At 54.4% G+C, this 12,484-nt stretch overlaps 2 protein-coding genes across 5 annotated transcripts; one reads left to right on the plus strand and one right to left on the minus strand.

Annotated features, from left to right (window-relative positions):
• LOC110401058 (translation initiation factor IF-2-like) lies at positions 285 to 5,562 on the minus strand. The gene is made up of 3 exons (XM_021401713.1): positions 4,172 to 5,562; positions 2,786 to 3,020; positions 285 to 2,233 (listed from the first exon to the last, which is right to left on the minus strand). The coding sequence occupies exons 1-3, from the start codon at positions 5,560 to 5,562 to the stop codon at positions 2,201 to 2,203; spliced, it is 1,659 nt and encodes a 552-aa protein (XP_021257388.1). The 3' UTR covers positions 285 to 2,200.
• On the plus strand, positions 5,231 to 10,833 carry ING1 (inhibitor of growth family member 1). 4 transcript variants are annotated; one of them, XM_021415321.1, is made up of 2 exons: positions 5,231 to 6,021; positions 9,202 to 10,833. In XM_021415321.1, exons 1-2 carry the CDS (start codon positions 5,880 to 5,882, stop codon positions 9,903 to 9,905), a joined length of 846 nt encoding a protein of 281 aa, XP_021270996.1. In that variant the 5' UTR covers positions 5,231 to 5,879; the 3' UTR covers positions 9,906 to 10,833. The 4 variants fall into 4 exon arrangements, with proteins under 4 accessions (XP_021270996.1, XP_021271015.1, XP_021271025.1 ...); XM_021415340.1 differs by lacking the exon at positions 5,231 to 6,021 and adding an exon at positions 6,592 to 7,429; XM_021415350.1 differs by lacking the exon at positions 5,231 to 6,021 and adding an exon at positions 7,509 to 8,025.

Raw genomic sequence — 12,484 nt, forward strand, 5'->3', positions numbered from 1 at the left:
CGCCTCTCCGCGGGGAGGGGGCGAAAACAGCCCGCTACAGCCCGCCGCGACAAGCGCGCCGCCTGTGCCGGGACACAGCCGGCGAGCGGGGTAGCTACAGCCGCAGCGCAGGAAGAGGAGGGGCCCGCGGCGCCGCGCCTCCCGGGGCGGTCCCGCTGCCGGCGTTCTTCGGTCGGAGCGCTAAGGGGAAGCGGGGTGGAGCGGGCTGCGGTGCCCGGATCCGCTCTGGAAATTCTGAACTGCGGAGCTAGAGTGAATAAAAGTTCAGTGGAACACACGCGCGGTTGCCAGAAGTCTTTCTAAGCTACTGTTTATTTCCAAAAGTAACCGCGCAGGTATCAGGGAAACAAGGGAGAACGCCGCAAGAGTATGTCGTGTTTTCCCCTCCACTTTCCAGCCCCTGAGCGACTTCGGCTGCTGCCACGTTCAGGAAGAGTCCTCGCGGTCTGTGCCGAACCTTGAGGCTGGCTACCCCACCTGCTGCACCCACCGCTCCGGCACAAGAGCAGCACGCCCGCAGCGCTGCCTGCTGAAGTGCCCTGCGGGCCTGCGAGTACAGAGACGCTGCGCAGTGGCTCTGGTGAACTGCCTGCCTCACAGAAGTCATGTCCTCTTGAATCTGACAGGGCCGGGTTTCATGGGTTTTTCCTCATGTTTCACAAGAGCCTTTAAATGGCTGCTTTCCCGAGGGAACAGCATGGAGCTGTGTCAGGGGAGGGGAAGCTGGGGTTTAGGGAAAGGTTCTGCACCAGAGGGCAGTGGGCATAGCACCAAGCTGCCAGAGTTCAAGGAGCGCTTGGACAGTGCTCTCAGACATGCGGTCTGATTGCGGGGTGGTCCTGTGTGGAGCTGGGGGTTGGACTGGATGATCCTTGTGGATCCCTTACAGCTCAGAATATTCTATGATTTGATATAATAATAGTAATTTCTCTCTTCATCCAGTCTGTCTATACCTCACTTAGTTACAGACAGTGTCAGATACAGAGCCCTACCACTGACAGATGTTTTCTCTTAATATGCAGTTGCTTTCCATAATTCTTTTCATTGAACAATCCTAACTTCTTGATCAAATAAGAAACCTATCTTACTGGCTTGCTACTTCAAGGATAACACTCGAAGGAACCTTGTAAATGTTTGCTTGATATGTTTCTTAAGAAGCTTCAGGAGCCCATTATTTCAGTTTCCATAGTGAGCTGGTTTAGATGTCTTCACTGTTCAGCACACATCTTGTTAAGAGTTGTCATTAACTCCGTTGTCTTCTTTGTTCTGTGCAGTGCCGAGCACTTTGAGAGAGCCCAAATCAATACTAAGTAACAACGCGTGTTTCTCTGGCTGTAATTCCAGGTTTAGCTGCCATGGGTGAAAGCTGCCAGCAGCTCAGAACGCAGCAAATCTTCCTGTCCCTGATGGTTTCAGAAGGCCCTGGTGTGCTGACCAGCTTGCACTGAGCACTTCATCTAGAAACATTATGTCCTGGGGAAAAACAAAACAACAACAACAACAAAACACAGAAAAAAACACATTAGATTTGCTTTAAAGCAGTAGAATAAAATCATTGGAACAGTGAGAAGTACTCTACAAGCACTGACACACTTAGAGGATACAAAGTCAGCACTAATCCTAACAGACTGGAACAACAGATGATGCATCTGATAAAAGCTGACGGTGGAAACAGCCTATGGCTGTGAGCACACCTCAACTCACAGCGTCTGTAACCACCTCCCTTCCCCATACCCTTACTCCTGCCTTAGGACACATGGAATGAGACTGTCCTCATCTACCAGAGAGCTAGGATAGCAGCTAAGTATCTTCCGCCTCCCCCAGGAGACCCATCTCTTGATCCAGGGCGGGAGGAGGTGCTGCTCCAAATAGCTTTAATGGAGCACACTGCCCAGTGCACAGACAGTGCCTGTTGGATAGCAGTCTGAACTGTGACTTGTCTGTTGGTCATAATGCTTGCAAAACTCAACCCTGCTCATCCTGCATGTTAAACTTCCGCAATTTTGTTTCCAAACCTTCAACCGTAAGCAAAAATAATAGAGTTGTAAAAATTCCATTATAATCTCCCAAGTGAGTATGAATTCAGCCTCCTAAAAAACCCAAACAACGAAGCAAACAGAAACGAAACAACAAAACCCACTCACACATAACTGTAGAAGAGAGGGATTAAGCTATTAAATGGAGAAGAAACAGCAGTTCATCAGAAGGAACTGTTCATCTGAGTTGCCTGTACCTATGAAGTATGACAACCAACAATCAGAATGACACTGTTTTCTAACAAATAGGGACACAGCTGTAGCAATTACACAGTATTTCATACAGTAATAACTAAGGCAGAGAAAGGAGGCAGAAGTCCTTACGCTGTATGAGTTGTTGATCTGGTTGCAGGTTCCTTTGATTCTCATTGCTAGGAGTTCAGATCTTTAGCAAGGACACAACTTCCATAACCTTTTGAAAAACTTAGAATTGGGTTTCTAAATAGGAAAAGCCTTTGTACAGTCAGAGCAGAGGAGCTTGGGAGCAGAAGGAGGAGCATTAGGTACATCATCCTCCTATGAAACACAGAAAATAGGAAGAAAACAAAAAAGCCCACAACTTTCTTCCTTCCCTGACACACAGCAGTCATTCCCCATGCTTTTGCATGCTCTGTCAGAGTAAGGAGTGGGCCTCTAATAAAGAAGAACTGAAACTCCACTCGAAGTCTCTCATCTCATCTTCCTACTGCAGTCCAGAGGAAAAAGGCCAATGTAAAACGTAGAGGAGAAGGAACTGAGAAAGGAGATACCAAATACACTCTCAGATGAACTCCCTGTCCTACTGCAGGACTGATGCAAAGCCCAGCAATGCTTTTTCTGTCATTCTTCTGGCCCACACCAAAGGGCAAATGGAGGAAGATCGAGCAAACAGCACTCCTGCAGCAGGTGACAGTTCTCCATCCTCTCTGCATCCACGCCCATCTACTTTTGAGCAAGCCCACCGAAGCCCAGCAGGCCTCAGCTACGCTTGGCAGTTGCACCTCCCTGTAACAAGGGATAGAATTTATTGTTTAGCAAATTAGCAGGTATGTAATTTCGTATGGCAAAAGTGCATAGCTAATGGTGGTGACTGTGTGGAAAGATGATGATTTGTAGCTGAGGATTTGCTCTATCGAATAGTGTTACTGTGTTCTTTGCACCTGTTGTAGTTTCCATGGAAATAAATGAGACATTACTTTCAGAGCTACCTATGTATAATTACTCCAGTGTTTTTAGGATGGCTGTGGCCTTTCTTGTCAGAATGGCTCTCCTTGGGATTCATCTGAATTCTTGTTAGATGCCTGGCTTTTACCACGTTACAACTATTGGCTTTGGTTCTTACACTACCAGGGGTCTGTTAACCACCTTTAAGTGCTGACAGCAGCTCAGCTTCTTCAAGGCAAGAGTGAAGGAGGCTGCGACTGCCCAGGTGGAGCCAGCGACTCAGATTTGGTGTTTGCAGGCTGCTGCTGCCACTGCACAACTCTCAATGCCGCTGTAACTCAGAACACACGGGTCCAGGAACGCCGGCTTGGAGCGCTGCCTGGATGCTGTAGTACTCATAGTAACTTACGTAAGAGCTCAGATGAGCAACGTCTGCTTCAGCAAGCACAGCAATTCACAGAAACAGAAAACCAGGGGAAGGACCGACAACTTAAACGTACCTTCACGAAACAAGCAGCTGCCCTGTGAAATAACAAGATCACAGTGCACTGGGGTGGGGAGGGACCTTAAAGATCAGCCGGCACCAACCTCTGCCGAGGCAGGCAGGGCTGCCACCAGGGAGGGGGACGGGCTCCGCTCCTCACAAACGCCTCAGAAACACAATCCTTGGGCACTACGCCGGCGGCAGCCGCAGAATTGCCGGGCGGGTGCGGAGGCCCTCCCCCTGCCCTCACGGCAGGCAGCAGAACGGCACTGCCTAACGCACAACCGCACCAGCAGGTCTGGGCTCAGAAGCCGTGAGTCAGTCCCCTCAATTAGGGGACTGCCGGTGACGTTTTAAGAAAATAAGACAGCGAGCGTTTGTTTGGCTTCGCGAGAGCCGGGTTAGTTTTTCCAGACCCTCCCCGCCTGTCTGAACAGCAAGCGGAGATCTTCGGGCGACCGCGGGCGCGCCGCGAGAGGAAATTCCAGGTAAACACGAGCACATTCACCCGAGAGCCGAGACGCAGCCGCCTCCCGTCCCCTCGGCGCCCGCCCGCAGCCCTCCTCCCGGCAGCGAGGCCGTCGTCGTGGCAACGGGCCGTGACCACTGAAATAAAAAAAGAGATGAAAGCGCTTCGCAGCGGCAGTGACGTCTTCCCGCGGCACGCGCAGTGAGAAAAGCACCCCGCGTTATGTATTTCGCGAAGGGAAAAGCGCACGGCCCCGCGCCGCTGCATTTCACAGGGCGGGAGCGCGGAAGCGCAGCCCCTGCGCCTCGGAGCGCCACCCCGAAGGGGCGGCTCCGCCAGCCGACTCGGTCGGGGAGGGCGGGGACACGGGAACCAGAAGAGCGCTTCCTTGCCGGCCCTTTCCAGCGCCTCCGCCCGCTAGAGCTGGGGGACAGGCCGGACTTCGCAGCCGTACACCCGCGCCTCAGCCCCAGGGAGCAGCGGAGAGTCACTGCCGGCCGCCCCGCGGAGCCCACTGACCCTTCCTTTGCCGCTGAGTCTGCCGGGAAACATAGTTCCGCCCTGCCCGCCAGCGCGCGGCCCCATTTTCTACTCGCGCGGCGAGCATTGCGCATGCGGACTCCATCCCCTCTCCCCCCCCCCCTCCCCTTTCCCTCTTCCACACCCCTCAGCGCGTGTTCCCGCCCCTCCGGTATCCCGGGCAGCGCCGTCCCCGCTGCGCCCTCCCTCCCGCCCGGCGCCGATTGGCCGAGCGGCCGCGGGGCGGGCCACGAGGGAGCAGACGATTGGCGGGCGCGGCTGCCAGCGGCCGCGGGGATGATCGATGCGCCCGCCCGCTGAGAGGCCGCGCTCCCTTCAGCGCCCCGCGCCGGGCCCGGCCCTGCCCCCGGAGCGGGGCGGCGGCGCCACATGGTTCCCGGCGCCCTCACGGCGAGCGGCCGCAGCCGCTCCTCGGCCCGCCCTCGCGGCCCGTGCCCCAAAGCACCCCGCTCCCCTCCGGCCCCGCGTCCCCTCAGCGCCCCGCCGGGGCCGCTCTCCTCCGGGCACGACTTCTCCGGAGCCTCCGCCTCCCTCTCCCCGCGCCCACACCGCCTTCCCCCCCCCAAACGTGAGTAAGGGGCGGAGGAGGAGGAGGGACGAGGAGCGCGGGGCGGCGCCGGGCCCCACCGCGGTTCCGGGCGGGGGAGGGGAGCGTGCGCGCGCGGTGTGTGCCCGCGTCCGTGTGTCCGTCCGTCCGTGTGTGTACACAGCGCGGGGAGGGCCGCGCATGCGCCGTGCGTGGCGGGGCTGAGTGTTTCCCAAGTGTTTGAAACTGGGATTCGGCTCCTCCACGTTGGATCGAGCGCGGCGTGCGGCGGCGGGGAGGCTGCGCCCGGGCGGCGGAGCGGGGCCGGGCCGGGCCGGCTCTGACAGCGGCCGGCGGGGCACATTCTGCTGGCGGCGTGTTTCGGAGGGGCTGGCCCGAGCCCCCTCCCTCCTCCCCCCCCCTCCGCACGCACAAATCCCGCTGATTGTTCCTACCACCTCCTCCGTGAGTTCCCCACCGCGACAGCCATTCAGTCAGCTGCTCGGGCTGTAGGGACCGGCGGGGGCTGTGCGCGCGGCTGTGCCTGGCAGCGGGCTCCCATGTAGCTGCCGGGGGAGCGGGGCACGGACAGCGGCGGAGAGAGGCGTGGGGAAGGAGGAGGAGGAGGAGGGTTTTTTCCCCCCCCCCCCCCTTTTTTTTTTTTTTCCTCCTCTTTGCCGGATGAAAATGTTGAGTCCTGCAAACGGAGAGCAGCTGCACCTCGTGAACTACGTGGAGGATTATCTGGACTCCATCGAGTCTCTGCCCTTCGATCTGCAGAGAAATGTCTCCTTGATGAGGGAAATCGACGCCAAATACCAAGGTAAGCGCTCGCCCTGCGTGCGTGTGTGCGGTGCGGGGCTGGGGGAGGGTGTCTCTGTCTTTCTTCTCCCCGGAGCCGGGGCTCGGCTGTGCGTGCCCCCCGCGCCGCGGGGATGGCAGTCGTGTGCCGGGGGGCCGAGCCGCAGCGCTGCCTCTTGTCACGGGGCGGAACAAAAGGTCCCCGGCTCCTCGTACGGAGCGAGGACTCCGCTTTGCTACGCGAATCGCCGGCCGAGAAGGCGGGGGCAGGGAGCGGGGCTCGCGGGGCACAAAGGGGGGCCCTCCGCCGCCGCGGGGCGTCTGGGGGAGGCTTCGGGGGTACGGAGGAAAGTGCCGTGTGGACGGCGAGGGAGAGATTACAGCACAACATAGAGGAATGTACAGTATTCATGATGGCTGGAGTAGGGGAGAGAGGCGGCTCGTGGGGGGGCGGGCGGGCGGGAGCGGAGGGGGGTTAGGCAGAGCGGGGGGCAGGGTGTGCTTTCTTCGCTGCGCCCGGTGAGGCGGCCCCGCTGAGCGGGGCGGGGGGGCTGGGGCCGGCGGCTGTGCGGTGTATGCGTGTGTGTGTGTGTGTGTGTGTACGGGGGGGGGGGGGGGAGAGCGCGAGGCAGCCGTGCTCACGGATGTGCCCAGCACCAGGGTACTCCCCTCCTTCCCTTGGGGCACGCTGTGCCCCTGGCCCACGGGCGGAGGGAGGGCAGGGCTGGGCCGGGCCGGGCCGGGGGCAGCTTTGTCACTCGCTCGCCGGTGTCCGCTCGGAAGGGGAAGGGGGAGGGGAGGACTGTACCCGGCAGCGCTGACAGCCGGGGCGCGGGGTGGGGAGCACCCTACACCCTCAGCCCCCGCGCCCTCCTGCCCGCGGCTCCCGGGGCGGAGGGGAGCGAGCCCTGCGGTGCCCGGCAGGCATCTCGCCAGGCGACCCCTCGGGAGGGAAAGGGTTGGGGGAAACTTCCGCGGGGGCTGGGCAGCGGGTGGGGAGACGGCAGTGGCGGGGCAGGGCGGTCGGCGCGGTTATGCCATACTCCAGCACCAAACGACCAGCGGGTGCCTCCGCGCTGTGGTGGGGATTTGGCGTCGGCGTGGCTTTTATAACCACCCCTCGTTAGCATAGCGCCGCTCGCCCCGCCCCCAGGCGTGCTGATAGGTGGGCGCCCTCCCCACGGGCCGGCCGCGGCCCGCCTCCTCTCGGTGATTGGGCCGCAGGGCTGGTCGTCCCGCCTTTCGCCCCGCCCCCTTATGACGTTTCGAGAAGCAACTTTTCTGTGGCGTTGATTTGAATATCTCGACCTGACCCGGCCTCTGGGCTCCGATTGGCTGGAGCGCCAGCAGCGGGCAGGCCAACCTTGGGCGTCCGGAGGCCGGCGGCGTCGAGGGAGGGCGGAAGCGGCTCGGCCCGCCTCCTCCCGCTCGTGAGTGGTGCGGCGGGTCTGGAGGGGCGGGCGCGAGGTAGCTCCGCGCGCTGTGATTGACTCTGTGCTTTTTTTACTCTTTCGTTCTTCCGGCTTCCGATTGGGCGCGGGGCGCCGGCGGGGGCGGGCTTTTCGCGTCGCCCACTCTGATAGGCGGAAGGGCCGGAGGGCCGCCTCCGCGCCTCTGCGGGCCCCTCCTCCCCCGCTTCCTCTGCTCCGGCTGTTGCGCTGCGAACCGGGGAACCGCCGCCGGTTTCCTGCCCGAGAACAATAGCTGCTTCGTCACGTCCGGGGCGTGGCCGGCACTGCCGCGCATCCCGGGCTGCCGCTGCGGCGCCAGCGCGGGGAGCGGACACCTTGGGGAGCCGCGGCCGCTGGGAATTATTGCCGCAGGGTTCCCCGACTTCCCGCGCGCTTCCGACTTGTTGAGCTGGGGAGGGGTGCAGCGTTAGCTGGAGTAGTTAGAGCAAAGCTCCTTCTTTGAGGTGGCTAACGACGTTCTGAAATGCCGATTTGAGTCCAGTAGGCGACGGGGTGGTACCCGCTGACAGCTGGCGCGTAGGCTGCGGCCGTAGGAACTACGGGAGAACTTGCGTGTGCGTCCCGTGTCTTCACAGCGTTTTCAGAATGGTTTTGTTTAAAAAAAAAAAGAAAGAAAAAAAAAAAAAAAAGTACCCGGGGATGGCAAAACCGAAATCACAGCACAGAAATGGGCAGTAGCAAGTTCTCTTGCAGAAAACAAACACCAGAACACCACCAGCTGAAAATAATTCCGTGCAACTTTAGCTAAGAGGTTTGTGTGTTTATGGGTAGTTCCCTCTAGGTGAGCTGAGGTCAGGTTCTCTATCTGTGCGTATTTTGCTCATCTAAGGCAGCGTGGTCTCACCTGGAAAAAGGGAAAAACGGAGAGAAAGCTCACAGAGGTGTTTGTGAAGCAAAGCCTTTGCTCTGCGTGCTCCTCCTCGGTTAGGATGGCCGTGTGTATTTGAGTACTGCAGCAAAACTCAAAAAGCTCTGCTTAATGCAAGTTTCTAGAAATATTCTACAAATTGTCACAGTTATTTCCTAACATTATCTCTTCTTATAGTAAATATTGAGTGAAAATTATGTTTCTGTGTTTTAAAAAGCAAGTTACAGGCGTTTTGCGGAGTACACGGGGATGAAACAACCCAGACTTTTTGGTTGTTGTAGTTGTTGTGTCGTCATCAGGATTTAATTGGCCTCGTATGCTCAGCAGTAACAGAGCAGTATCGCATGAAACTTGCCGTAACAGAACGCCTCGTTCTGTGCATTTGGAGTTCTGCATCAGCTGTCAAGTGTGGTAGTGATTATTAAGTAACTCACTGTCTGACTTCTGCGCTGGTTTACGCTTTCTCTCTCTCCCACTCTCAGTCACTCACTGCAGGTATTTATGTCATTATAGAGAAAATGTCCTAGGAGACATTCTGTTACTTCCCTCTTCCATTCTGCAGTTGCTGTCAGAACTTTTGCTGGTCTATCAACTTGCTGTTGTGTTTCTGTTTGCTTCTTTTTTTTTTTTGTTTTTTCTTCTTAAATCAGCGCTTGCATTCTCTTCCCAAGGGACCTACTGGACAAAAGTAGTTCAATGGAGTCATGAGGCACCGGGCAGATTTCAGCTTCAGGGAATTCATCATTGGTCAGCTTTGTGTGTTACAAAAAGGTGTTGCTGCCTGGGAAGAAAAATACGAGAAGTCTTTGTTTCATCGTACTCTTTATCTGAGGTGCTTACTGGTTTTGTTTCTTCTTTGCAGAGATTCTGAAGGACCTGGATGACTACTATGAAAAATTTAAACGAGAGAACGATGCCGTGCAGAAGAGGAGAATGCTGCACTGCATACAGAGGGCGTTGATTCGGAGCCAGGAGCTGGGAGATGAGAAGATCCAAATCGTCAGTCAAATGGTAGAGCTTGTCGAGAACAGATCCAGGCAAGTGGACAGCCATGTGGAACTGTTTGAGACTTGCCAAGAGACTAACGATACCACTGGAAACAGTGGGAAGGCCAGCCAGGATAAGTCAAAGAACGAGACAATCGCTCAATCTGAAAAGCCCAACAATAAAAGGTCAAGGCGGCAAAGAAATAATGAGAATCGAGAAAATGCTTCAAATAATCATGACCACGATGACATCACTTCGGGAACTCCAAAGGAGAAGAAGGCAAAGACATCCAAGAAGAAGAAACGATCCAAGGCTAAAGCAGAGCGGGAAGCTTCTCCCCCAGACCTTCCCATTGATCCTAATGAGCCGACATACTGCTTATGCAACCAAGTCTCTTACGGAGAAATGATAGGATGTGATAATGATGAGTGCCCCATTGAGTGGTTTCACTTCTCGTGCGTGGGACTCAATCATAAACCGAAGGGCAAATGGTACTGCCCCAAATGTAGGGGAGAAAATGAGAAAACTATGGACAAAGCGTTGGAGAAGTCTAAAAAAGAAAGGGCCTACAACAGGTAGTTTCTAGACTTTTTGTGGCAAAGGAAAAGAAAACCACCAAACCAGTGTATTTATTGTCAGTGTCACCTTTGTTGAGGTGAAAGGATTGTAAAATGTATATTTTTAAAGGAGGTTTAAAACTGAACCATTCCTGTTACAGGGACGGCAATAAGAGCAGTTTTGTTTTTCATTTGGTAAGCTGTAACAAGAATATGGTCTGTGGACCAATGTATTCCAAAAGTAAACTTATAAGAGTTTAAACTAAATATCCAGGTGGGTCTTAAAAGAGAAATTAATAACGTTGTTTTTTTTTTTCCTCCCAGTGCTTGTAGCACAGCAACCATTAAAATTCTGACGCCAAATATTTCTGAAATGTAATTTCTTTTTTCCTTCTGGAAGAATGTTATTTACAGTTGAGCAAAGTTGTTAAAGTAGTTTAGCCCTCTGGTTGTATCTGAATAAAGCTGCAATGTATTACATCTGTCACTTCTTTCGGTGATGAGCAGTGCGAGGTCAAAGGGAAGGAGGGTAGAATTTGGTTCCTGCTACAAAGTGCCAGCTAACAGTTCAACGGCAAATGTTTTAATAGGCTTAGAGGATTATTTAAAAGAGAAGTTAATGGTTAAATTTTACACGACAAATATTTTATATTCTGGCCGAGTACCACAAGAGCAATTTTAAAATGATCGAATATGTTTTATATTTAACCAGGAAGTGGTTTAGTAATGACTTAACAGAAATGAAGCTTTATACTGTCACCGATAGTAGCGTAGCAATCCTTAATTTGTTTAAGTTGTATAAATGTAAATTTTAAGTGGAATTGCACTTAATGTATTATACTCGGAAGTGCAGCCAAATGCCATTGTGTAACCAATGTGCATTTCCTGCTGTATGTATGAAAATTGTACAGCTGTGATATTAAGAAATAAATGAAACGACTTTGACAGTTTGCTTCTTAGCAATCGTGTTTAATGATCATTGGAAGAGTTTATTAAAAAAAATATATAATTCGTCTTTAACCTTAGCAGCTCCGGCAAGCTGCTGCTAGGAAACCTGCAACTGTTGTAGTGGTAACCAAATTGCAGTTCTGATCATCGATCTTGACAGACTAACAAGAGCGTAGGAGAGTCGAAGCAGCACTTAACCTTGTGCCCAGCTACTCCTTTTTGTGCTTGCAGTCGCTCCCAGAGCCGGCCGTTTATCTGAAAATCAATTGCATGGAGCTGGTCTCGCTCGGTTGTTGTCATGCCTTCACCCGGTGGATGTAAATTCCGCCGTGCTCATTACTGGCAGAAAGTTCTTTTGCATCCCAGCGTTTGCAAAGTAGTATTGCAGCTGCGCCGGGGCAGGTATTTTTATTTCTCGTGGTCACCTCCTGTGAGAACCCGTTAGCTGTAAGTAACCAAGACGCGATGCTGCGGGATGGGTACCCAGCTCAAGCTGTCACGCCGCTTTCTCCGCGCGTCCTCTCGGCTCTTCGTCCCCCTGCGGGCCTTGGCTGTAAGTGCAGAAGGGGCCGGCGGTGGAAAGGCGCTGGCAGCAAAACGCGGTCGGAGGGGCTGGGACTCCCGCCGGCTCAGAACGGAGCTGTATAACGCTATGAGAGGCTGGGGCTGGGATTTCGGGAACACGGTGCTCTTAAAATCCGTCATTATTTTGCTTCCCGGATGCTGAAACCGTAATGCTGAAGTAATGTTTTTTTCCCCCCCTATGCATTCAAGCAGATCTTCCTGCTGGAAGCAGGAGAAACAGTTTTGGATCCAGATCAGGCGTTTGAAGAGGCTGAGTGTTTTCTAAAGATGTTCAGAGAAGACAGCACCAGTTCGCCTTGCTCAGATACTCCCCGGCAGGCAGATGGACTCACAGAAGTCGTGTTGTACTTCTAACTCGGTGCACTAGGGCTGTGTGCGCACATCTGTGGTTCCACTCGCTACAGGCTGTCACATTACACCCGGTTTGACCTTCGCCTCGGTCAAACGACCACTCAGCCCATCTCCTGTTCTTGACACACTTTAGGATTGCTGCTATCTGCTCTTCTCTTTTTCCATCTTCACAACTGACCCTACTGAAGGCTGCAGTTGTTTTGCTGCTTGATCCCGATGGCCAACAGGACCCACGCCGTGCCACTGAAGGTCCGGTTGCAATCTGTGAGCGTGGTTCCTTACTGTAGTTAAATGCAGGGACTCCAGGTGACCGTTTCTCACTGTGACTGCAGGCAACAGGCTGGAGTGGGAGGGACGCTCGCTTCTAGGAACTGAGCTGAGGCTTCTGACTCAGCTACCGGGTATTACAGCATTAATTTATAATATATAAAATTCAGCAGCTGTTTGCTGAAGAGGAAGTCATAGCAATAGGAATCCTAAACTTTTGAAACTTCTCACTGAAAGCATTCAGGCCGCTGTACCCACTGCTGATCTGGATGGATGTCCCAGGGAAGCCCAGGGATAGTGTTACTGAGCACTTGAGCTGGTGATAAAATCCTTCTGACTAATGAAAACCACAGCTTCAACACTTCAGCAGAGGGAGCTGGCAGCAGACCTCGCGCTTGAGTTGTCCCTGTCCTCGAGCGGCAGATCTGTTCTGCGGGAGGGCTGGTGCAG

The sequence above is a fragment of the Numida meleagris genome, chromosome 1 (genome assembly GCF_002078875.1).
Source record: "Numida meleagris isolate 19003 breed g44 Domestic line chromosome 1, NumMel1.0, whole genome shotgun sequence".
NCBI lineage: Eukaryota > Metazoa > Chordata > Aves > Galliformes > Numididae > Numida > Numida meleagris.